We start from the raw sequence: 27,352 nt of genomic DNA on the forward strand, positions 1-27,352 counted from the left end.
ATAATACCCCCAAGGCTGGTCACTCCACCGCTGCCCTGGGTAGACAATTCCAAGGTTTCATGACCCTTTCAGTGAAGTATTTCCTAATATCCAGCCTAAATGCTCCCAGATGCAGCTTGAAACCATTTCCTGTAGTTCTGTTACTTGACACCAAGAAGAGGCTGGCACCCTCCTCTCTCCAACTCCCTTCAAGTAGTTGTAGATAATTATGAGGTCTCCCCTCAGCCTCCTCTTCTCCAGACTGACCAACCCCAGCTTCCTCAGGTGTTCCTTGCAGCTCATGTGTTCCAGGCCCTTCACAAGCCTCCTTGCCCTTTGGACATGCTCCAGCACATCAGTATCTTTTCCATAGTGAGAAGCCCAGAACTGAACACAATACTTGAGGTGTGGCCTCACCAGCGGTGAGTACAGGCAGACAATCACTCCCTGTTCCTGCTGGCCACAGTGTTTCTAATGCAGTCCAAGATGCCACTGACTTTCTTGACCACCTGAGCACACTGTCTTGGGCTTAGTAATCATGAAAAAACAGAATTCTCTATTCTTGGTGAAGTAAGGAACAGGGTCAGTAAAACCACTGCCAAGGACTTCTGGAGGGCAGACTTCAGGACACTGGTTAAGAGTGGCCCTTGGAAGACAGTCCTAAAGGGCAAAGGGGTCCAGGAAGGCTGGATATTCTTCAAGAAGGAAGCCTTAGGGGGGCAGGCTGTCCCAGTGTGTCATAAAATGGATTGTCAGGGAAGACAACCAACCAGGCTGAACAGGGAACTCTTGCAGTGATTCAGGAAAACAGTGGGATCAGGCCCAGGCAGAATGGGTTCATGAAAGGCAGGTCCTGCTTGACCAGCCTCATGACCAGGTGACCCACCTCGTGGATGAGGTAAAGGCAGGCTGTGGACATTGTTCACATGGACTTTAGTAAAGCCTTTTATACCATCTCCCATAGCATTCTCCTTCTGACACTTGCAGCCTATGGCATAGCAAGATGGACTCTGCTGGATTAAAATCTGGCTGGATGGTCAGACCCAAAGAGTTGGGATGCATGGAATTAAATCCAGCTGGTGGCTGGTCTTAAGTGGTGTCCCCCCACAGCTCAGTATTGGGGCTAGTTCTGTTTAGTATCTTTATTAATAAACTGGATGAGAGGATTGAGGGCACCACCAGTGGAAAAGGATCTAGGGCTCCTGGTGGATGGGCAGCCTGTCATATGAGGAGTGGCTGAAGGAGCTGGGGTTGTTCAGGCTGATTGTGGTGCAGCTGGTGTTAGTCTCTTCTCTCAAGTAACTAGTGACAGGATGACATGAAAAGGGTTTATGTTCTGCCAGAGGACGTTTAGATTGCACATTAGGAAAACTCCTTTACTGAGACAGTAGCAGGGTGCCCAGGGAGCTGGTGGAGTTGTCATTCCTGGAGGTGTTCAAGAATGGTGTAGATGTGGTGGTTCAGGATGTAGTTTAGTGGTCATAGTAGTCAGGTTAGAATTAAGACTTGATGATCTCAAAGGTCTTTCCCAACCTTAATGATTCTGTGATTAGGGATACAGCTTAGTCGAGGACTTGTCAGTGTTAGGTAATGATTGGTCTTTCCCACTTTAGGCACTTCTGTGACTTCCTAGAGGGATGAAATGAAATTTTCATTTGGGAAGGTTGAACCAACTGACATGTTCAGTGCAGTGAAGATCTCTGACCTCCTTAAGTCATTTTCACTAAATGACTGCATTACATGCACTTCATAATGAGAAAGTAACTGTTATATTACATCATACATAAGCTCCCAGTCTACAGAAGGCTTACCCCACAAAAACTTGAGTCAGAAGAGAAATCTGGTCCATACCTGCTCTATACTGTCACAAATCATCCTGACTTGAAATTTGCATAAGAGGATTCCTGAACAGCACAGGTTTAAGATTGTGCAAGTCTTTAGCAGAGCATTAATGGAGCACTTCTTGTACTGACTGACTGCCCATATTTGCCAGCAGGGAGAGGTTGCTGAAATGGCCTTTTTGAGAAGAGGCCAGGGGCTGCCCTGTGTCTGTGCACAGTTGGTGGCACCTCTGGGAAAAAATATTTAAGAAAGGGCAGAAAATGCCAGACAGAGAAAGAAGGAGGAAATCCGTAAGAAACAGTGAGGGGATCTCAAGGTCAGAGGAGGAGGTGCTCCACTATGAAGCAGGCATTCCCTGAAGCCTGTGGATGACACACATTAGAGGAGAAGAAAGGTGTGAGAAGAGAGAAATGACAGAGAAACCACTACATTCTGATCATGACCCCATAACATCTCTTTTGGCCCACTTTCTTAGTCTCTGAAGGGACTTGGACCGAGTGTAACCTGCAGTGATAACAAGGCAGGAGGAGAAGAGTCTGTGAAGAGGTCAAATAGAGCCTGGGAAAGCAGGGAGGAAAACTGTTGTTTTCATGTTTGTCTTTTGTCCCACACTAGCTTTTGCAAAAAAACTTACATTAACTGATAAGTCAGTTTTCCCCCAGTTTGCTCTGTTTGTCTACTATAGTAATTAGTAAGGAGTATCCCCATCTTTATCTCAATTTATAAACTTTCTCACTCCTGTTCTTCCTCTTTTCTCTTCCATCATGTCAGAAAGGGCAGTGAGCAAGAAGCCAAGTGGGTGTCATGCTTCTAGTCTAGGCTAAGCCACCACATCTCTCAACTAAAAACCCCACAAATAAAATCCACAAGCAAGGCAACAGAACTGGCCCTCAGTGTTTTGTTGTTTTTATTGCAATGGGTGGCTAAAACCATGTCAGAGAGGAATTTTGAAGAGAAAGGATATAGTCACATATTTGCCATAGTCAAAACACTGTGATTCTCCCCTCCCTAAAGGGATTTGATTAAAGAATTGCACGTAGAAGCCCTCTGAGAAACTGTAAAACATCCAAGAAGGCACAGAATGTATTAACCCCTGTTGCTGTACAGAAAGGAGCTTTGTACATGAGGGAGTTGGAGAAGTGCCAGGGTACATGTACTCAAATATCAGTGCATGCTGAAAAGAAGCTGAGTCTGTGAGCTTTATCTCAAGAGAAAGAAAGAGAAAAGGCTTCTGACATTATTAATATCAGCATGCACTGCAGCAATAAATCACTAAGCTGAAAACTGACAGGTTCTGAAAAATACAGAAAGGAGACTCAAGACTTGAAAGTGGTTGTGCAGAAGAACTAAAGAAGATCTCTGGAAATGAAATATAAAGTGAAAATTTGATGGACAAGTGCTAGACATTAAACCCAGATTAATCTGGCACAATGACATTATTGAACATACAACTGGAGGTTTGTTTGACTTAAGACCATAGTACTTAGAGCAGGCAATAAAGGAGAAAATCTTTTGAAACTCCCTGAATGGGCAGGACACAACAGACAGAAAATTTTAGTCTAGGTTACTGAAGCTCCTGGAAAAATTACTAGCAAGCTGCACAAGCCACCAATAAGAGTACCATAAAGACAGAGTGAAATTCAAATACAACCTAATTTAAGGGCAGAAGGAAAAAGTAAAATTTGGGAGTTTAGAAGACATCCACACCTTCCAGTACTAACTAGAGCCTCAGACATTTGTTAAACAAATAGCAGAGAGCACTGCAAAATCAGACCTCCAAATCACAGAAGAAAATAAGCATGAGAAGCTTTGAAACTATCTGGAATCATTAATCCATCTTGTATTTCTTAGGGAAGAGCTGGTATCTACGAGTAGAAGGGTTATGGTGAAATTATTTGGGTTATGTGACCTTGTCACACACTGACAGCTATATTGGTGTGCTTTATTAGTTTTGTCCCAAAACACTGATTTCAGATTTTCTGGGTTACTGATGTCAAATCTGTCCTAATATTCACATTGGATAATTTTGCCAGACAAATCTCCATATGCAGCAGAATGACTGATGGCATTTGCTTTCCTGAGGCTTGTAAAGACTCTAGTTTCTTCTTATATAATTGTCCTTCTTTGACATGTGAGACAGATGTTCACAGAAGGCACCTCCTTGCATAAAAGCCTCATTCTAATGCTTGCAAAGATGGTGAAATGTCAGTCAAGAGCAGAAGCCACAACTAGCAGCAGAAGCAGTATAGACAATGGTTGTCTCCTATCTGTTTTGTGGGCAAGACTGCAGGTTTCTTTCTGCTCAGATACACTACCTAATCATATCTGTTTTGCTGTTAACTCTTAAAATCTTACCAACTTGATCAAGGATGTAGCACAGCCATAGAAACTATTAGGAATGCTATTAAATCCCTGAACATTACCTATTTACTGAATTGTTATGAAACCAATTAACTGCTGGCCTGAATTCATTTGGTCATACCCAAACCATTTCCTGTCAAACATCTGCAGAGGATCAAGTTAATCTTCATGGTTTGTTATAAAATGTTGGTCTTATTTTGTTAATCTATTTTTCAGACTCTTCCTTATTTATGTTTTTGTTTGATCCAATTTCAACTTGAGGTGGAATAGCCTTTATAATTGAAGTAGGAAAGTTTTGATACCATTACTCTTTCTGTATCAGTTCCGAATTCACTTCTATCCCAGCAAGGCATTTTTTGCTGATGCTGTTATTTCTGTACAGTATTTTTGCTTGTTCTTTCACACTACTCCCACTGAAGTCATTCACTTGGAATCTCCATCACTTTGAATAATCATTATGCTGTGCAAAGAGAAGAAATGTGCAATGCTAGACAGTAGGGGAAAAGTCTATTACTTTGAAATATATCTGGTTTGGGAACAGGGCTAAAGAAAAATCAAGAATTTATAAAACTCATCATAACATTTTTTTCTTTTGGGTCAGTTTTGATAATTCAGGATTTTGTTACAGTTTTGCCTTTCAGATGTGTAATCTACAGTGAGTGGAAGGGAATAGCTTTTCTGAAGCGCAGGATGGAAGTCTATTTTCCTCCAATAAAAATGGCCATGATACAACCAAAGAAGACATAAAAGTTGTGTGGGGAGGAGGAAAGTGATTGAGCTGAAGATTTTGCAAGTAAACAAGAATCCCTAAGAAGGGAGAGACTGCACTCACCTCTTCAAACTGTTTTTGTCCCTACTCCATGAAAAAAAGCATAAACCTTCTCTCTCCCACAGTCTGGCAGACACTTTCCTCTGTCTGTATTTAATCAACATCTTCCTATTACAGGGCCAGTTTTCACGCCCTCCATTTTTATTACTTGCCCTTCATTAAGAAAAATCACATTTTCCTTCTTTAGTTCTCTCATTTCTTTCAACTTAGTCTCCCTCTAAACATGAAAAAGATCACCTATCCAATACCCATCATACACTAGGAGGTGCAGCACTCTTCTGTAAGTGTTGTAAGCACTAGCTAACATTCTCCCCATTGCATCCATGTGATGAAATCAGGGATGATTTGACTTGAGAAATGCTGTATGGAAACAAACTGGTACAGTGTTAATAAATACAACATGACATAAGTATGTATGCCAAGAAGAAAAACCCACTGAAGTGAGAAAAATTTGTATGGGCTTCAAAGAACCTTGGATGAGATCTTTGGTATTTGCATTAGTAGGCGACAGAGCTAAAAATGATGGAGAAATGGAATCCTTGAAACTGTCCCGTTTATTCACAGAGAGACTATTTAAGGTCATAACAAGCTGTTCTTATCTCTGTTTGTTCTGTACATCATAAATCACTGAAGGGAATAATTACTTTTGGGGTTACTTCATAAAGAAAATGCTACTTGAGTTTTAGAATAACAGGAAATAGAGTCATATATTGAGCTTGGAATAGATTTTACTGTTCATCCTAGACAAGAAGCCTGACAAAATGAACTCATTTTTTCACCCCTCAAAATATTTCAAATGTTTTCATACATATGACCTCCATTAGGATAGATTTATCAAGTCATTATGTGCCTAATTATACAGTAATACCAATCAGACCTTAGCTGGGAATTAATACTGCATGTCTGTCTTGCAGGCGGGATGATACGAAATTATGTACACAAGCAGTTCTTTCACTACTTAAAGTTCACCTGGAGGGAAAATACAAGCAACCTGATTTTAAAATGCAGGTTCAAGGACTGTTCTTATGCTATTCATGGTGGGATTTAGTGCTTACTACATAAAGTGGTAAAAAAAAACCAAGAACCAAAAGTAATACCTTCATTGTAGCTACTCTCCAATAATCCTGAAAATACTGATTCTTTCCCTTCTGTTTTACTTAACTCCTGGAACCAAATTTAAAGGACTGCCTTAAAGAAAAGCTCTACAATGGCCAAGTTAAATAAAAAAGCTGATTATTTTCAGAATATCACACAAGCCATATGTGTTATGATCTGACCTTCTGGATCGGGTTTACTCGCATTTGTTTTTTCTGGATCCTTCACCTTGGATTTATTTGTTTCTTTTCTTCTCTCTATATCTTTAACTGAAAAGTAAGAGTGAGAAAAAAAGTTAAAAGTTACTCTAGAAGGAGTACAGTCAGAAACACATTATTTTCTTCTTCCAGATAAAGTAGTTGCATGCAACATCTTGTGATACCCTTCAGTAACAAGTTAGTGGATTTTTCCCTCCCTCCCTTAGGGTTTATTCTCCTTCTCATGAATCTTTCCCCACCTTATCATCATTAACGTTCTCAAAAGCAACTCTTCTCACACATAGAGTCCAAATACAGTGACATCAGCACCTAAGCTCACACTGACAAGATCCAGCACTGGAAATAAAGTCCAGAAAATTGGCAAAGCTAGCTGGGGAAAAAGTCCAGCATTGCAGAGTTCCAATCCAAGTCATTCAACACAAAAAAACACATAAGCCAGCTGTTACATTATCCTCTTTAAAGAATCAGTTCAGATTCTATGTTCAAATCTATGTTCAGGGCACCAAATACTCTCTTGAGATTAAAAGCTGTTCCAAAGCTCAGACTTCAACAGTTTCCTGTCTCATAAGTGGGTGAGACACCTCCCTTATTATGTCCCAAATCTCTCATAACAGCTAGATGGAAGCTAGCTTGATTAGCAATTCCTAATACCACATTAGTAGCCAGTATCCCTCTACTCATAGTCAGCAAAATCATTGCTAGAGGCATGTATTAGAGGAAATAAAAGAAAGGGGGAAAAAAATCCTCTCAAAGTTTCCTTAGGATGATAATTACTGCAATGCCCCAGCTCTCTGTAATGGCCAGGAACAGCTTAAAACGGAGTATCTTCCACAGAAAATAAAATTATACTCCAGTTAAAAATCTTTAGTTTCTGTAGAGCTGGATTATGACCAACATTCATGAAAGGAGAACGAGTCTTAGCCAGTGGCAGAGTCTCTCTGTGCTTCATCATTCAAAAACATTGTCAGAGGGTGAAAGAGGATTATCTCTCTTGAAACATAAGTATTGTGTTTAATAGAAGTGGAACCAAAGTGAAATGGATTTCATCAATTTACCCAATAGTACATGGAATATCTGAAACACTCAGAGCGCTCCAAGTTACAGTCCAAAATACAATCACAAGACTATGCTAAGGTATTAGGGAGACAGCAAGCCATTGTCAAACATCTAAGTGTGGCCTTCTCATGTAACAAACCTCTGCAGACTCTAAAGCCCTTACACATATTTACACAGACCAAAAAAAAATTCCAACCTACACCATGTTTTTATAGCTGCATTTAGGATTCCACAGTGATCCTTGTTAATTACATACTATGCACAATAACTTGGAAGCAGCACTAGAAAGTATACCTGGCTCTATACAGAATAAGACTCTTTTGACAATGACATTTTATGGTAGGCTTGAGAATTCTTTGAACATCAGTTACAACTCAGCAGCAATAACAAAAAAAGTATTTCCAATGCCCTAACACAGAGGATATTCTCAAAGATTTGTAGTGTTTGACCTTTCTTCATCTCCAGATTTAGGGACCACTTTTCAGAGAAGGGGGAAATAAAATAGAACAGAAGATGGCAAGAAAGTAATTTGTATGCATGCTGTATCTGGTTTTACTCATGCAAGGTATTGTCAAATCAAACTCCAGGCTCAATTAGATGCTACATGTTTTCACCTGCAGCAAAGAGTACATGAAAAGAACAAAGCCCTCATACTCTTAAATCAAGCTGCCAACTGTACTTTTCTTGAAGAATAGAGGTAGTTTAAAAACCCCACCACACCTTGTATTATAGGAGTTGGTGTAGCTTTCTGTGGGCTGCTCTCTAACAGTAAAGGTTATCTGTGGTTTTGTGGGTTTCCTACCTGGGACAGAACTTAAAGTAGTAAACACACAGCTGCAGTGATGAAAAGCTACAAAGACTCTGACACACATCACATCAAGCAGTCAGCATATTTTATCTGGTCCTAGTTCTAAGAGACAGGTAGTTCAGCAATGACAGTGACAAATATTCAGTGCCAAGGGAATTCAGCAGGGTTTCACGTGTATTCCCAGATGGGCACATTTTTGTCTTCATCAGCCAAAGCTCCACTGATCATATTTAACTGAACTGTTTAAGACAGAGATCAAAATAAACCAGCTAAGCTATAAATCATTATGATGTAGACACGAAGAGTATATGTAGATCAGATTAAAAAGTTTTAAGTATAATTTGTAAACATATTTGTGACAGTTGAAGGCCAGTAAGAACTTAGCCTTTCACAGTGATTGAACTAGCAAATCGTTGCCAACTGACACAGCTATAGGAATGCTTTAATAAAATGTTGGATAAAGAGAAAGACATTTTTAAAGCATCAGAATACAGCACTTCCCCTTTTGATTCTGCTCACTGAAGATTCTTTTCCACAAGATGTTAGTTAATTTTGTAACAAAATGGGGAAGAAAAGGATCCCAAACCAATGGAAACAAAAGAAGCCCCAAGCAATAATCTCCTGTGCATGAACAACTGGATCAGTTCAGGCCTCTAGCTGTATATGCACCTAGTTAAAAGTCCGTGTCTCTGATTTTGGCCCTTTCCATTGCTCCCCTTTGTGTTAGGCCTTGTTGAAATTTCATAAGTTATACTAAATATCTGACACATTTTGCATGTCAAGCATAAAAAGACACATACTTCTGAACTGGCCTTGTGCTGGCTTACTCTCCTTGTCTTCACTGAATGCAATGATCTGAAGGGCATAGTTTTGATCTGGAATAAGACCTTGAATAATTGCTTTAGTTGCAGTGTTTTGAAGAATTAATTGATTGGTTTTTCCACCTGTAAGACAAAAAACAAAACAAAACAAAACAAAACAAAAAACCCACATAACTTAGTTTGCTTTTCCTATAGCATGATAAAAGGAATAACTTTAAAACTACCTCAAGCTCTACAGAGACACAAATGTTCTGCCTTTTGGGACTATCCATACAGTCAGGCCAGAGGACATCCCAAAAAAGCAGAAGTCAGGCAGCCTGACATGGGGCAGTTTTGTTAGACAGAAATGCTATAGAATCAACAAGCCTTTGTATCTGGGCCTCATGGAATTGCCACAGTATCCAGCAAAACTTTCAATTAAGAAAAAGCAGAAACGTGGCAAAAAAGCTGTCAAGTTTGGCACCTACCCACAAGCTTTCACACTGCTCTGTGACTACCTGCCAGTTCTGATCCCATTGTATTCATGCCATCCCTGAATATCCTCTTTGTCCCATTCATTTGGACCAGGAAATTCTTATGTACAAATATAAACAAAGTATATAATATATCTATATAAAAGAGAATACATGTGAAGTGTAACTAGCTTCCACCCACTTCTACTACCTTAAGCATTTGATGATCATATTCTGTGTCTATGACCACCCTCTGGTGAGACTGATTTCTCTCTTCTGTTAACCAGTCAATAGAACAGACTAGACGAGAATCAACTAAACCATGGCATCAAGTGCCTCATCCATACTCTCGTTATGTTTACAGTGCCTTAGTTCTGAAGGGTTAGAATGGTCTCTGAAAAGCTGTTCAGCCTTAGGAATACAGTCCTTTCACCTTGAAAGAGAACATACAGACTTTTCTTTTACCTGAGCTTGGAGTGACAAGCAGCTTATATCCAGCAAATTGCCCTTTGGGGGCTTTCCAAGAGATCTGTACACTGTCAGGACTGACTACATTATATCTTAGTCTTGTTGGTGGGGACACTGCAAGTAGGGAGAGAAAACAGCATTTTAAAATCGAATAAAAAGCAACAGGCAATTTTAAACAAATACACACATATAGGAAGACAACACAATTTTAACAATACAGGATGCAAGTTATTCAAAATACCACATACATCAGTTTATTAGTTTGTAAAATGACATCCCCAGGTGCACTACTTCCCTCAGACATACCTTCCATTTATCTCTTTATGAAAGCAAACTAATAACCTAACAGCAGAGGACAGAAAGACAAACAGTGTTAGATGTTAAGAGTCTAGTTTAGCAGGCAAAGCTGGTAAAAAAAATGCTCTTTGTTAATATATGGGAATTTAAATTGCTCTCCTTGCTTAGACGGACAATATGCATTATCTAACCTCCTTTACCTCACATTACTGTGGACATTTTCCCTCATTTAAGGTCACTCAGGGCCAAATTTTCAAAGCCTTGTGAAGACACAGTAACCAAGAGGAAAGATAGAAATGCACAAAGCAGAAGGAACATTAGCTGACCAATTTGCAAACCCAGCCCAAGTGACACACAGACTTGTTCTGCTGCAAGCACTTCTTTGGTCTCATTGGGACTAGTAAGCTTGCACAGGCTAGTCAAGATTTAGACAAGGGTAGGAAGATAGTAAGCAAATCTGGCTTCTACTTTCACTCTCCCATCACCTAGTTCCTCAAAAGAAGCAGCAGCAAAATGAATAAAAGCATGAAATGATTGAGAAAAGTTGTAATTCAGTGAAGCAACACACAGGAAAACAATGAAAAATCCATCCTACATTGTTACTGCAGCACCAGCAACTTTCTGTCTATGCACATAAACTAGTTTCTGCACACCTCTGCATCCTTCTAGGCAAACTCCTCTGATAGTGGAGAAGGCTCTACATGGCACTTCTGCTCTGCTTCAGGGAGTCGCATCCATCCTTCACAGCAAACTACTGAAGCAGAACTGCTGCATGTGCAGCCTGTCAATAAGGGGAAATCTTCATGCACTGGAATACAGTTTGGCTGACATAACTAACTGATCTAGAAGGAAAGGCAGCCAGGGAAGCTACCCAGAGACTGAACAACAGAAAGGGCTAGAAAAGGTTAAACAAACTACTCCATCAATATCACCTCTCCTCTTCCCAATGCTTCCAGAGTCCCCTGAACTACTTCCTTCATTTCCCAAAATCTTGGTGTTTCTGTCTTAATTAAGACCATACCCAGTTTGTTGGCCCAGTAGATATAATAAACCATCAGTGCTCATATTTCTGACCTTTAAGGATTACAGCATATGGATTATCTGAGTCAACAGGGAATGTGCAAGCCAGCAGTCTCTGGCCTTTCCATTTCACCTGCTACACTCAGTGCTGCTCTGGAACTAGCAGCAGCCAAAGACCTAACTGATTACATTTTCCTAAGTGTGTCTTTTTCCAACAGCTTGGAGAAAGAAAGAAGGGAAGAGGCAGGTTGTAGTTTCTGGAGATTTGGGATGGTGTTTTCTTCATATGGCATATACCATTACAAACATTTTTGGTCTTACAAGTAAAAATCTGGAGGTTTAATACAAGAGATGTATTCCCTTGCATCCAACCTCTCAGTCCATAAAGGACAGCTTTGCCAGGCCAAATACATGTTCTGTGGTTCTCTACTTTGAGGGACTTAACACCAGAATGTGTTAAAAAAGAACAGCTAAGTAGCACCACCACATTTTGGAAGACTTCAGAAAACAAACTCAGTAAGACAGGCAAAGGGACAGAAAGAGCAGATAGCACACCAAATCCACACACTCAAAACTTACGCACAGCACTAGACTTACACTCAAACAGCGTATTCCCCCAGCTGCTGGGGACAGTCTCATCAGACTCTTAAGATTTCATGTCACATCCCAGAAGTATAGAAAAAGAAAGGCTGCAAGCAAAAGTATGTGCAGGAATCACAGCAAGCAGGAAATCAGTTCTTTGACAATCTGGCCCTCATATTGCAAAATGTTTTGCTGGGCAGGTTTCTGCAAGAACATTCAGCATGCTGCAATTGTAATAGAATGATAGAGTCTATGGCAAAGAGCTTTGAAAGCCAAGTAAACTACAGTCATGGATCCTAGTTTTTAACTAATTCTCAAGATATGACCCGTCTTTGAGCTATAGATAGATCACAATGAATTGGGACTGAATGAACCAAGACCAATAAATCACACCTATATGTTTGCAAAATATGCAAATCTTATTACTTACTTCATCTAAGGAAGAGCAAACAAGCTTTTGAGCAATGACTTTTATGAAAGCAGAAAAATGCTGCACATTCTACCACGATTAAGTGGTAAATTTGTATGGGGATTAGGAGGTAGAGCAGAGAGGGATACAGTAACACCAAAGATGAATCAAAAAAAAATAATAAATCATATGTTAGAATGTCTGAGTTTATTTTCTCTGCCATCTTCTTCCTTTCCCTGTCATTCCATTCCATCCTACTTTCAAGTTAATAGCTTACGAAAGCACCTTCTAACAAAGAAGCATAGTTCTGCTCTAATTGGTATTAGCCATCACCAAAACAGGTAAATTGTGGGAGCCCCTAAATACCAATCACAGATCTTACAAGCAAAGAAGGGACAACCACCAAAAAGGGTTTTTCGTTTACTACAGAGGAACAGTATGAAAGACTAGAAAAGTTGTGCCAGAATAGTCTTTACATAACTAGTCAATTTTCAGCTGATTGGTTTAGGGGGTTTTGTACTAAAGGTAACAGTGCAGGGGGATGGACATTCTCACACAGCAACTAACCATAAGGAAGAAAAGAATTATTCACCAGATATTCAAACGTGTCTTAGTTGTGCAAAGACTAATGCTCTGGCAGAGGAAAGTACATACAGCTAAGGAAGTTAAAAATCTAACACTTGAACAGACAACAAAATATTGATGGGAATTACTACACATTCACCAACCTGAAGAGGATATCTTTATTTCTTTGGACCTTTATTGTCTGTGGAACAAAATCTCACTTCTTGCAGAAAGGGAAAAAAATTAATCCAAGCTGAGTCAGTTAACTGATAAAAATCAGTAGCTAGAGCTTGTTAAGTGGTTTTACAGGAATGCAAAAGTGAATGGCCGTCAGCAACATCAGAGCAGTCACCCAAGAAAAACCTACAGACAAGTTCAAGGCTTTGCTTTACACTACCAGATAAATTACCACTCCAAATACATCACCCTTGTGGGCAACTAAGGCAAAAGTATTTTGAACTAAATACCTTAATGGAAAGGAAAAATACCATAAGTTGCATACGTGCAGTTAAGAAAACCAGTAGTCTAAGACTGGATACTAACTAAACCTTGTGGCTTCCATTTACTTTTGTCATAAGACTTTAATGAGTGAATATGCACTGCAATTACATTAGTAACACATGGAAATTATTGTTGCACAATGAAAAGTTTCCATCTTTAAATAGAGAAGAAAAATTCTTAAAGCAAGTCACTTTATTCATAAATGGAAAACTACAAAGTCTTTTTCTTGCCCAGCACTACTTTTGTGTATTACATAAGCACATAAACAGACAAAAGCTGGATTTAGTTGTTGATGTTGTTTAAGTAACATTATGCTGAATGAGGAAGACACAGCAGTGATGACTGTGAATAAAACACGTGGCGCCGTGTGATTTATAAGGCATTTAATCAATAAATGAGATAAAACCATGTAGCTCAACACAGGTAACTTCTCAGCTGAAGGAATAAACTGTAGCTTCAGGCACGCTGACTTCAGTCTCCCAGGCACGTTCTCCTTTCCAAGAAGTCACATTACACAACTTTACCTGAGCACTTCTGCCAAAGGAAAGATACACAAGCTGGAACTAATACCAGCTCTTCCTACACCCTGGCAGAGTGCATAGTTTCTTAAAATAGACAAACATATTGTTAGCACAGTATTAAACTGTAAATAGTTAAGTCAGCTGCAAGGAGAGTTTACTGCAAGGCTGGCAACCTTGAGAAAAGAAAAGGCTTTGAGAAACATCTTGTTACTCCAAGTGTAGCAAGAAATATTTTTATTCTGTGAACATGGAATAGAGACTTCATATCACTTCACTCAATAACAGCCATTTTGGGCCAAGCAGTAGTCCACTTAGCTTAGTATCACACTGCTGACAGCATTCAGCAGCTGATGCTTGCTGAAAGAGTGTAAGAACAAGGGAAGTATTGTTCTTTATTCATCAAGTATACCAACTCTAGCTTCTGCTTTTGTGATGATTCTGGAAAAAACTCTCTATGACCTTCATCTCATTGTATTAATAGTTTGAGAGTTTTCTCCCTTACTTCTGACAGATTAAATCAACTTTAAAAAAAAAAAAAAAAAGAGGGGCTTGGAAAAAGTCTGGTTTTCCAAGCTCAAGGAATCTGCCAAAACTTTCTGGAGATGGATCCCAATCCCCAGTCCTGTTTTGCAAATCTTAACCACGTGTATTAGGACTGATCTACACAGAGAGAGCACAAACCATATGCTTCGCTTTATTAAGTCACAAACATTCTGGATCTCATTTCTGACCAGCACTGATGTGTTGAACATGAGGAATGTGTATTTCTTCATTCAGCTCACATTGGCCACACTAAATATTATTGCTTTATATGCATCCTTATGTCCTAAGAGAGGTTAGTAAAATACTTGGAGATTCCCAAACATCTAAGACAGTATGTGCTTCCCCAGTACTTGAGTGCCACGCAGACTGATACTTGCATGTACCAGAACTTGGAAAGCCAGAGGTTGTCACTGCACTCTGAACGTGCTCATGAATAATGCATTACACAAGATGTTTTAGAAGAGACCCAGGATCAAATTCTGCTCAATTATGCCTATGCAATCTCATATAAAAGGGATTACATAAATGTAAAAAGATGAAAGGAATCTTTCTCTAAAAATCATAAAAACCGATTAGCATTCTTTCCCCAAGCAACAGGATACAATTTCTCTAGATGTCAAAGCACTGTCCAAATGATCCAACAAGTATTTAAACTTAACAGTCTCAGCAGTATCTTTTAATACTCAAAGGACATTTTAAAACAAGTCTGTGACATTTAACAGTCCCGTGCAACACTGTATGATGTGTTACAGATAGCTACTGTCCCAACAAAGGAAAAAAAAACCCATATATTCCATAAAAACTTATTAACATAGCTGGTTCTTCAAACTTACTTGATTATGTAGAGGGCAATCACAGCAATTCCTGAACAGTACTTTCATTTAAATAAGTTTTGTTTTTAAAGTTCCATACAACCCATTTTGAGACACCTGAGTTCACAAAAAGTTGACACTATTTGAGGCACTACTCAAACAGCACACAAACAAATTCTACTCCCCCTCCCACCCAGAGCTCAGCAGTAAAACTCCTGCTTCATTTGCAGTAGTACCAGATTCACATGCTACTAAGAGTGAAGTAACACTTGTACCTGGAATAGGAAAAGTCTATTTCTGCACATTAGAGTGAAAAGCTCCATCTTCTTATTTATGACATACCTTGGCCCTCAGCATCACTGATGAAGAAAGCTGCAAGAGCTAAAAAAGCCAGGAAACAGCTCTGTGTCTCATACCGAAACAGCATCTTCTTCCTCTCAACACAGTATCAGCAGGTCTGAAAGTACACAGAACAAAAAGATCCATTACACCTGCAAAGATAAGGCCTTAAACACTTTCCACTACAGTTATTCAACATATATAGAAGCATACCTCAAGACACCATCAACATGTTCATAACATCATGTTTATGAATGTTTCAACTGTCATTCAACTTTACCATACTACCTTTAGCAAATGTCTTGGCACAGGATGAAGAAATTTTGCTGCCTTCTCTTTTTAGTATTTTATGGGAAAAATAAATTAAAATAATTAATAGTAGATTTCTTGCTGTCAACCAAAGCCAGCATCTGAAGGTTTACTTTGGTAAATTTGGGGTTATGCATTTGGGCTACAAGTCCCTCCTACCCACCTCCTGTGTCATTTTCTGTAATATTCTCAAATATACCATCATTGAACTTGCTTTCCATGCTTTCATTCTCTTCTGAGAAAGTGGTTGACCCACTTACTTTGTGCCTAATATAAAAGTCAAACTGAAGTACCTCAACCATTATTAAACACATAAAGAGGAAAATACCTATATCTCCTTCTCTCCAAGCATTAGCAATTTGCCATAGTTATTCCCAGGACTTGGTAGGTCTGCTGTTGCAAGTACCAGTCAAGAACATTTGACATGCCACCTGAAAATACATAGGGGGCTTAGTCATTGTGAACTCTATCCCCACAAAGGGTCACCCAAGTTTTAGACAAATTATCAACAAATTTCACTCTACTTAAAATAGATTTTGAACCAGTCTCTTATAGCATGAATCTCTCAATATAGAGGCAAATCACTCGCTCAAAAAAGAAAAGACATGCACCAGAAACTTTGGTCCTGCTACATCCAGTTCTTAGTACACATCCCCAAGTGGCATTCAGAAACCTGAGCAAAGTGACCAGGCTTGCTGATACAGAGTCAGACACCCAAGAACTGGATCCATACAAGGATTCAGTCAGACGACAGTTGCCTAGTGACAGGCAATAGGAAGAACAAAGTTAAGTCTCGAACAGTCTAAAATCCACCCCTTCTATATCTCAAACTGGATATCGATGCTTCTATTCTCATTCAGGAATGCAACCTGGAACATGTAAATGTAGGCTCTCCAAAGAGCAGCATAGAACTCATCCTTCAATGCAGTCACCACTGATGTGCAGATTTCTTTCCAGGCATTAAAATATTCGCTCATAGTGGTGCAATGCCCCACCTGCTAGATTTCATTTAAAAAAACCTCTCCTCTCAGATAGGAATTGTAAATATTCACAGGCAATCCTGCATGGAAACACTCTTTACTGCTGCTTTTAGAAAAACAGAAAGAAAAAATCAACCAGAGAAGAAAAATTTTATTGGGATATATCCAACTGTTGCACTGGTGGCACAAGTTCACCTCTGCAATGAGCTGGGCTTCAAGTTTTGCTTCATTACTAAAGTCAACCACGAGTCTGCAGCCACCTTGTGGGTGACTTCATCTGGAAATAAAAAGAAATATCCTATTCCTCCTGCTTTTTACATACTTCACCTTTTATTAACTGTTTGGTAAATCAGAATAGCCCTGACAGTAGAGACCAAGCCCTCCCAAGCCGAGAGTCCTGCCCATGAGGTGAGCCCTGCTCCCCTGGATGCTCTCAGCTTCATCCTGGAGTCCACCCGGGACATCTGCGTAGATCTGGCAACAGGGCACGTTCTCCTGAGGGAACAACTTGCCTTTGAGACTTCCCAGACCGGGAGAAACCCAGCACACAACTTTGTGCTCCGCACCGCCCTGGCCGCAGACGGTACCCTGCCCATGCCAGGAGGCAGAGCCGCCTCGGCACAGCCCTGGCAGCCTTTCCCCAAGGCAGGCAGCTCAGCGCTGCCCTCCTGAAAAGAGAAACAGCCCCTAGACTCCCAGTCTCTGTGGCTCGTTATGGAGCGCCCGGGAAACAGCCAGATGTCTCTCGGGTCGACGTCCCTCCGGACCAAAGCAAGAACGCGACCTGCCCCGGCAGCGCCGCAGCCTCGAGGGCGCCGCCGGGACCGCTGCCATGGCCGCCGCCCCCACACGGGAAAGGCGGGAAGGTGGCTGAGGGGGCCGGCAGCGAAGCGGAGACGCCGTCGCGCCTCTCGCACACGGTGTCACGGTACACGGTGTCGCGACACCGCGGTGCCGTTTCGTTCGCTTCTCCGTCGCTCCCACAACGCGGCTCCAGCCCGGCCCGAGGGGCCGCGGCTCACAAATACGGCCCCCCGACTCCCCCTTGCAGCCACCGGCCTTCTATGGAAAACGAGTTCCCACCACAAGTGAAGAAGGGAACAGCGGGGAGTTCATCGCCTCAGCCGAGCTGAGACGAGGCGAAGGACAGGCTCTGCGAGACCCGGAGGCTGCCCACTGCGGTGGGGCGGGCTGGCCGGGGCGGGCTGGCCCGCCCGGGCAGCCTCTCGCTAAAAGAATGCCCTGCAGGCGCCGGGCACGATGAGCCGGGGCGCAGCGACCTGCCTCTGCGCGAGGAACGAGAGCGGCAGCCTGAGGCTCCGGTTCAAAGTATGAGCACTTATTTCGCAAATATCGTTACTTTTAAAAGTAAAAGCTCTCCAGGAGTTTCTGAGGAGCTCTTCCTCCCCACCACAGGCTCGTCACTTTCCACCCCTCGATGTCCTCCTCCCTCACCCATCTCTCCCTCCGGGGCTCCACTCCGGTCGCCGGGGGTTGTGGCCGGGCAAGGTGAGTGTGAAGAGCTCTCGCTCCTGCCCCTGAGTCCCCGCCCGCCTCGCCCCAGCTCTCGAAAGGAACGAAGCGGAGCTCACACCGACCTGTGGGGCAGCAGCAGCGGGGGTGCGGGCGCTTGGTGTCACGCGGGGCTGGGGGTGTTGAGGTGGCTGCAGGAGAGCCGCTCCCCTCCCCTCTGACCGCTCCTTCCCTCGCTGCGCCGCATCTGATAAGGCGAGAAGGGAGCGAAAGGAGGCGGGCAATTATAGAGCAGAAGGTGGAAAGAAGGGGGGAAAAAAAGAGGCATGAGCGATGCCAAAGATCCAACCCCCGCCCCCAAGCCCGAACTCCGCAGCGGGGGGCGCGGCCAGGTGCGCGGGGAGGCAGGGCTGGGGTGGGCTCCGAGACAGGGGAGATTTCAGGCAGAGTTACGTGAGCAGGTGTTGTGCTTTTATCTATCCTCTGATGGTTTGATGGTTTTGTTTGTTTGGTTTGTTGGTTGTTTTTGTCCTATTTTTACTATTATTTTTTAAAACTCCTTTTCCTTTCCCCGGATTTCCTCGTTCACTTCTTTATAACTGATTTAGAAGGTGGCTGCTTTGCAGTACGGCTTGGAGTGCAAGTATCCCTGAGTGCCGGCTATTGTGATGTGTGTATTAATGATTCATCGGATAAATATTTATATTAAAGTGTTCCAGGTCTTGACTGGCTTAGTATAAACCTAGATTAAAAGCATCGTAGTACATAATGGACATTTTTGCCATGGGCATAGACACTGCAGTGGGGATGAGGAATTGCAAAATCTGTATACATATAGAGATATGAGTTGCCCTGTGGTATACCCTACCGAATTTACAATGAAGGTTATTACTCATGAAATTTTTGCATCTCGAGAGTTTAGGAGGTGAATGAAAATATTCAGTACAACATGCCTGGTCATCTGTACTAAACTACAAATTAAGTCACCAAAGTTAAGAAACAACAGGTGTAGAAACAACAGATATGTACATTCCTTTCTAAACGTAGGTAAGAGCCCCTTCTAGGGAAGGGCACCAAGTCTCAGGGTGATGATTGTGACTACAATAAAACTGGACATTCTGCTGCTTGAGTAGGATTCCCTGTCTTGAAGACTCTTGTACAAACTCACAGTACACAGATATCTTTCTGATGAAACTGCAGAAGTCTTTGAGCTTTAAAGAAACTCTTGAAGTCCTTTCATTTTCAATAGCATGTTCCAGATCTAGGAATCTGGGTGATCCCATTGTCTGCAGCTACTGTACTCACCACCAGCTCTGTGCAGTGGCCAACACTTTTATCAGTCACAAGGAAACGAGCTTTCAAGAGTAAAAAGTCCTCTGAAACAATAAGATGTTCCCCTCACTGATGCAAAATGTGGTATATTTTGTACTTTTTCAGCTTTAATTTATGTATTTACCTAAACAATAATATCCAGGAGAGAAGGAAGCAGATGAATAGGTACATTTGCAATCCCTTTCAGGACTAGGTAAATGTAGAGAGATGAATCAGCCTGAGAGATGAATCAGCCTTAATCTACAGCTGCTTGCTGGTTCATGTATTTCAGGGCAGGATAAGAGCCTGCCAACGGGTGTCTGGCTCCCTCTCGCTGTATTTTTTTTCCTGATTTATAATGTAGCGTGCAAAGTCTATCAGCACCATCCTGTGGCTGTATCTAGTACTGAGACTCCTTGAAAAGTTGAGGACCCCCCTGACCAGTAAAAAGATTCTGTAGCATTCTGCAGTCTGACTTTATACTTTAATTTTTAATCACTTGCTTGCATCAGAAATGAAACTAATCTTTTAAATTTATGCAAAGAGTGTGCTTTCAAGGGTAACTCAGATGATGTTGTTCAAATCTATCTATTCACTCTGTAGAGTGAATCACACTTGTTACCACTGAGCTTCAGTCAGGTTTCTCTCTAGAAGGCACTGTAGATTTCCTTGAATAATTACAAAGAAATGCTCATGTTGTTTAGAAATTCAAGATAAAAGGTACATTTTCCTTGAAAGTTCTGTTCTAAGGTGCACATCTGGAAATAAAGATCAAAATATACACAATATTAATGTACACCTGATTTACCAATGTTTCCTTCTTGTCTTCCATCCAAGAACCTGGAGTTTTGAAAAGAAATCTACCGAATCTGAATTTACCTCCTACTATTTTTCAATTGACCAAGCTACAGTGATTTCAAAACAGTGATTTACAGCCACCACATTTTAGAATCATAGAATCAATAAGGTTGGAAAAGACCTCAAAGATCATCAAGACCAACCTGTCACCCAAGACTTCATGACTACTAAAGCATGGCTTCAAGTGCCACGTCCAATCCCTTCTGAACACCTCCAGGGACGGTGACTCAACCACCTACCTGGGCAGCCCATTCCAATGGCTAACAGCTCTTTCTATGATGAACTTTCTCCTCAACTCGAGCCTAAACTTCCCCTAGTGCAGCTTGAGACTGTGTCCTCTTGTTCTGGTGCTGGTATTCAAGATATGGACCATCCTTTCCCTGCTTAATATGGAGTATAGCAATATATAGCAATTTCTATCAATAGAATTACATAGGAATGATACTAAAAATACAGGGGGAATCTTATTCACTACTCCATTATAAGAACAGAATTAGTGCAGGCTGGTGAGCTCAAAGTGAGCTAATGGTACGATCGAAACAACTAATGGATCACCGACAGCTGCATTTGTGGGAACTGAACAGAATAATAGGTATTTCTGGTGGACTGTAATCATCAACCCTCTAGGTTTTTTGAGTATCTTCTGGGGTTTTAGGACATACTTAGAAAATTTCCCTGACTTTTTTTATCTTCTAATGAATGCAGTGTTACTTGCTATGCCATTTTTTTCACAAGACTTGGGACATGAGAATATAAAATTTGAAGAATATCTTCAAATTGCAAATAATTAAAAACTAATCAGGTCTTGTATTATTTTATTATAATGTTGGTTTTTAAGGTGACTAGTGTTTTTATCTCCTAAACTAATATGTATTATAACTAGAGGTACATTTTTAAATGCCCTCTCTCTACCATAGCATCCAAAAATTCTAGTCACATTCAAGAATTTGACTATGAAACGTGATGCAAATGAGTCCCTAGGCCTAACAATTCATAGATGTTACATCTATTTTTGCTCTTAAAAAGAACTTCAGTAAACAAAGAGAGAGAGAATGCATGAGGTAAAGCATGTCTGACTTTTGCTTTACATCTTGTAATTGTTATTCAACAAAGTGATACATACAATGCTCTTTGAAAACTGGTATGCCAAGATCAGTCTGTCAACACTTGCAATAATGAAGTGATTCCTGATGTCATGTGCTGAGAGATCAGAGAAGGACTTAGGACTGTATTCTTTCCAAATTAAAAATAGAGGAAAAAAAAGTCATTCAAATGAAAAATGTAATTGTAGTGTGCCATCTCTAACCTATCAGCCATGTTTAGTTTTCAGTTTCTTGTTTTCATTAGCTAAGACAAATGCAGACTCATTTTGTTCTATGAATATGCAGTGAAATTGGTTTTTAAAAGGGTAGCTTTTTTTTGCCCTTTTGTTTTTCTCCTAGTGGCTTTCATTGTGTTACAGCTGTTTCACTGATACCAACCCCACAAATGTGGCTGTTTGCAGCTCTTTTTTTGGGCAGGAACTGTCAGAGTAGTTCAGCTTTGTTTTGTTATCGGTTGGCATCTGATGAGTCATTTTCATTTCCTTGATATTTTTAGGAGATTTCAGTGCTGTCAGCACTTTAGTGAGCTGCTAGGTTTATTCATCTGAAGCTTATTACACATAATGAGGTAAGCGAAAGGCATACATAGGAAGCCAGATTGATGTCATGACCACTGAAGTGTAACTCTTCATGTTTGGGGTTGGTCTTGGCCCGCCAACATGGAGAAAAGGGAGCAAAACTGGGCAAAGGGAGCATAGGGGGACTGAGAAATACAAATATTCTTCAGTCATGTATTTTTCTGTTCATCTCAATATAAAGGTTCCAGAAGGTAATGGGAAGAATGACAAGATTTATGTTTCATTAAGTTAGTTTTTCATTCTGCAGTCAAATTGGATTCCTTTAGATTTGTGAAGTAATATTCATCTATTCTTAGTTTATACTTAAACATCTGAGCTGGTTGCTGAGGCCTTTTTTGGCCAGTGCTGAGGAAAAGACATAGCTGTATGAGTCTGGAGACACAAGCAGAATTTTACCTTCCTCTTCTTAGCCTCTGTCAATCATAGCTTATCCAGATCCATTTAGGAAGGGGATTCAGCCACACTTTTAAAGTCCCTGAGGAGCAGGGAGGCAGAGTTCAATCTGCCAAGAAACTGGACCCTCAGCCAGTTAATTCCTGCACCCACAGGCTCCTTGCAGCTGCAGTGAAAAGGCAGTCCACCAGAGAAGTGATGATACCCTCTTGATGTGCATATGTGCTCACACAGTAGGATTTTACCTCATCTCTCTCAATAGGGAGGGCTCCTGTGTGCTCCATGTTTGAGGAGAAGGAAGAAGTTTTCTGGCCTCCTGCTGGGAAATGTTCCAGACCCATGAGTATTACAAAATCACTGAGGTTGGATGGAGCCTCTTGGTTTCACATGGTCCAACCCTCTTCTGTTCAAGGAGAGACAACTAGAACAGGCTGGCCAAGGTTACATCAAATTGAGTCATGAGTATCTCCAAAAATGGAGACTCCACAACCTCTCTGGGCAGCTGTCAACATTTAAGTCATATCCAGGGCTAAAACTGTAGCAGTTACAGCAGAGAAGGGGGATTAGGGAAAGAAGAGGAGACCCATGAGTTAAAACAAATTTGATGAAATAGCAGAACTAGCTATGGAAGTTTTGGGTTGGAAGGGACATTTAATGGTTACCTAGTCCAATGATCCTGAACTGAGCAGGGACGTTCTTAACTGCATCAGGTTTTTCAGAGCCCTGTCCAACCTGACCTTGAAAATTGCCAGGGATGGGGCATCTACCACCTCTCTGGGCAACCTATCCCAATGTTAACACCAATGCAAATATGAAGTATAGAAGGTTACACTCAGCACAATAAATATGAGAGCAATCCTCAGGAATAGAATGCTAATCAAGTCTCTCCAAGGGAGAGAAGAAAAAGGAGATGCTGGAGGAGCAAACTTCCCCCTATTTAATGGCTGTGGAGTTTATGGTATGGGATGTACTTGTTAGCTGCCCTGGCTGACTCAAAATTTCTAAGGGCCTGCATAGCATGCCTGGCCCAGGGAAACAGAACAGCAGCCTACTCCAGTCTTTCACCACCTCCCCAGTGAAATAAATAAAAAAGTATTTTCTTGTGTTCATTTAAAATTTCATGTTTCAATTCATGGCCATTGCCTTTCATCCTGGTTTTCTTGGCACAACTGGGAAGCTGCCAGCACAAAGGCAGGGTGCCTTAAGGAAAGAGGAAAGACCAGACTTTCTGATGCTTGCACCTACTAGCAGCTGGAAATAGGTAGGCACAACACAGCGTTAGGCTGGCAAAAGTGAGAGGGTATTTCTTTTCACTGGATTATGCTGTGGTTCAGATTAAGTTGCAGCCCACCAGTGATACAATATAACACAGTGATGGGGTTTCCCCAGTTTTGTACTGTGTAAGCAGAAGACCTACAGATTCTTCCTGTCCATGCCAGAAGTAATTTTCTTCAGAATGAAATCCAAGTTGAAATGAACCTGCACACCCAGTAAGAGCTGGAAGCGATACCCTGGTGGTCTCTGTAATATATGCGCTGAGTAATGAATTCAAGCCGTGTCTGGAACAAGGAAGAATTCCTTTCCAAATAACATGCATCTTAAGTTATTATCTAAAAGAAGCAGAACTTCTTTTCTATCTCCTGCTGAGCTTCTTGTCTGAGCTGCTGCCCTATACACTTTTGAACTCTGTGATTACACATCTCCAAACGGCCTCGATCTACTTTAAACACTCCTCTGGTACAAGTGACCATGAGAATAAAATGCTTGGCATGAGGAATAAGTTTTGTTACACGCTGTCCAATGATCTGGTTTTCCATCTTCTCAATTAATGCAAAACTATCCATTTTCAATATTTCTAATTTGCAATTTTTTAGAAGAGCTTGTCTGTTCATTAGGCTCTGAAAAGTAATTACAGGGCTGTCTGCTAGAATGATATCATGTGATAACACATAGCATGGGGATTGCTGCTGAACAAACACCCAGACAAAACTCTCTTTTAAAGGGATAACACTTTGTGTTGCTCACAAGTTTCATTCATCTAAACTCTTTCCTTTGTTCAGTTTTAAAGAGCCTGCTTTTCTTTGCTGCTTTTATTATTTTTTTTTAAGGGATTTGAAGTGGATGATAGGACTTGAAGCCATGGTTTAGTTAGTCATGAGGTGTTGGGTGATAGGTTGGTCTTGATGATCTCTGAGGTCTTTTCCAACCTTGTTGATTCTATGATTCTGTGATTCAGACATGGGTGCTTTGTTTCCCTATCCATTTTTAAAGCACTACAATTGGAACTTTGAAGAATAGCCTTAGTTTTCCAATTGTTATTTAAGCATATGTTAAATATTTAATGTTAACCTCTCATCAACAAAGACAGATAATTGACCTTAGCATAAATCTTACAAAAGAGAAATGCTACTGCAATTTGTATTTGCCAAAGAAAAAGCTATTATTGGAGGAAAAAAAAAATAATAATAAAAAAATCATGGCCTGTGTTTAAGAGTAATTTTATACAAAATGTGGGTGGAGGGAACCACGAGAAATATTAATGTTTTGATTTGGTGCAAACAGCTCAATAAGATTACCCTCACATAAATACTTACTGAAGAAATTCAGTATGCCTTGCGTGTTTATATGCCAGGGGCATTTAAGCATCTGGAATAACTGTCAGTTTATTTTTCCAATAAATACAAATACTAAAAATCAGTATAGTGGAAATCTCACTTTAGCAAGTATGAGGAGAATTTACAACGGGTTTAATCTCTCTTTTTTTTTTCCCCCTCATTTTCTTTTTTGTTCTCAGTTGTGAAGCAGTAACAGAGGGGGGCAGTCTTGGACAGAAAGCTCTTTGGTGTCTTAGCAAACTCTAGCTTCTGAGCATCTAGATTTAACTGCCGCTTCTGCCAAAACGCAACACTGTGCTATGATCTACCTTGTAAAGGCCAAGGAATTTTCAGATTCAAAGACCTGTGCTACTCAGCCTCTGTGCAGAAGGCTTCCGCTCCTATCAAGCTTCTCTACAGAGAGGGAAGTGGTACTGTGGAGGGCAATGCAGTGCTGCTCAGGAGTGGTGCCCACATTGCTGGAGTATGTGTGACTGTTGTCAGTATGTGCAACTGTTGTGGCTGTCCCTATGACTGAGATGGCCCTTTGGTGTCTCAAGACTTGCCAGGACTTGTCGGGATAGAGAAAAGAAGGGGGCAAGCTTTTAGTTCTGCTCTGCATGCGTTGCAGATCTGGCTTTGTGTTGTGTATGCACCCAGGAAGTGCTGGGACACTTCCCACTGAACATGATTAATATAAAGCCAAAAATAACAGGAAATTACACAGGAGGAAAGCAAGTGTATATACGAGCCTTGAACAAATAGCCGGCAGTAATTATGCTCCCAAGTGATTGATCTGATGACTTAAAGAATTATAGGGTATTGTGACAAAGAATGTGAAAGCTGAAAAAAAGGAGAGGCAGTGGTCTACAACCATGAAAAGCAGATAGCATCTCAAGAGCTTCTGGGTTAACCCTTTTTTTCCCCTCACTTTCGACACTCAGAGTCTCTGTCTTAGGCAGTTGTACACATTTTTGCAGCACCTGAATCTTGCACTCAACTGCACCTCAATCAAAACCCAGGTAAAACAGGACATTTAGGGCCACACTCCATCCATGATGCTACATCATTTTCCACTACTTGTTCATTAAATTTGTTCATTAAAGTCATGAATGACTTTCATCAGAGGCTTTTTGACAAAGTTCTGTAATCCACACAATCTCTTCCTCCCCAACCCCCCCTTTTCTGTTTCCTTTAGATTATCATTGTTTGGACCTTATTGTAATACTTCATTCACTAGTGACATCCTTCATAAATGCCAGTCTAAATGTTCTTGCAATATTGGCACTGGCTGCAGTAATGTTTCTTTATCTTACAGGGCACAGAAAACATTTCATCCATGGCCTGTTTAAATTAACACAGTGCTTAAAATAAGTCACTTTACAGCAAGGCCCTGAGGAATATGCATTCCTGAGGAGCACAATGTTTTGTACAGCACAACCTTCACAGATACTTGTGGACTAGTAGATATTCTTTACCATGTGACACAAATAAAACCTCTGTCCTGAGGTTTGCAGTCTGGGAAGAGTAGCCAAAACAGCTGCCTTAAACCACAGGGCATTTCACAATGTTGTTAATATTACTATTAATAATAATAATTATCCAGCACATGGGAAGGAGTTACTGTTGTTTGGGACATCAGCCAATCAATCTGTCCCTTCAAATATTAGCAAGGTTTGACTTGGAGAATCAGTCCTTAAAATCTGGAAGCTCTGAATGCTTTTTGCACTGAGAAGCGAGCACGTGAGTCCTTGTAGTAACAAATGGCATGTTCATATTGCTTCTGCATACACTGGTTCACTGGACTAATATTGGCCTGTGTAAGAGGCTGAGTATACAGACAGTTAGATGGTAGGTCAATTAAATCAAGATGGATCATGTCCCTATTCTATCCTCTTCAGTTCTTTTTAACCAGTGCTGGCCAAAGGAGTAACTGGCCTCCCTGTGTCCCAAATAGCACCAGTAACTATGCATGGGGGAGGCAAACTGATCTTCCACCGACACTGATCTTTGGAAAGCTCCCCCTCCCATCTTCCCTGCTCTCCATGACTGTTCAGACTGGAAAGTTGAATAGGAGAATGGGGTTTGGGGCAACAAGCCTTTCTCAGTAAAATAATTCTGCGTTAGGCCTAAAATATGCAAACTGTAGGAGTTCCCAGTGATAACTTGGTTGTAATTTGACTGGATTCCATTAAAATAAAGAACAACACTCACTGGTAGGGAAGAGGGAGGATAG

General features: G+C 41.0%; 1 protein-coding gene across 2 annotated transcripts in view; it reads right to left on the reverse strand.

Annotated features, from left to right (window-relative positions):
* The window catches only part of COL14A1 (collagen type XIV alpha 1 chain), a 97,346-nt gene extending 81,714 nt beyond the window's left edge, over nucleotides 1–15,632 (reverse strand). For both annotated transcript variants that reach the window (XM_009905775.2, XM_054167146.1), the window contains exons 1-4: nucleotides 15,521–15,632; nucleotides 9,927–10,043; nucleotides 8,989–9,132; nucleotides 6,289–6,375 (exon numbers count right to left, since the gene is read on the reverse strand). In XM_009905775.2, coding sequence (XP_009904077.2) covers nucleotides 6,289–6,375; nucleotides 8,989–9,132; nucleotides 9,927–10,043; nucleotides 15,521–15,605 — 433 coding nt within the window. In that variant the 5' untranslated portion in view covers nucleotides 15,606–15,632. The remainder of the gene's footprint in view (nucleotides 1–6,288; nucleotides 6,376–8,988; nucleotides 9,133–9,926; nucleotides 10,044–15,520) is intronic.
* Between the last annotated feature and the right edge of the window lie 11,720 nt (nucleotides 15,633–27,352).

Source organism: Dryobates pubescens, chromosome 14, assembly GCF_014839835.1.
Source record: "Dryobates pubescens isolate bDryPub1 chromosome 14, bDryPub1.pri, whole genome shotgun sequence".
In the NCBI taxonomy this organism is placed as follows: domain Eukaryota; kingdom Metazoa; phylum Chordata; class Aves; order Piciformes; family Picidae; genus Dryobates; species Dryobates pubescens.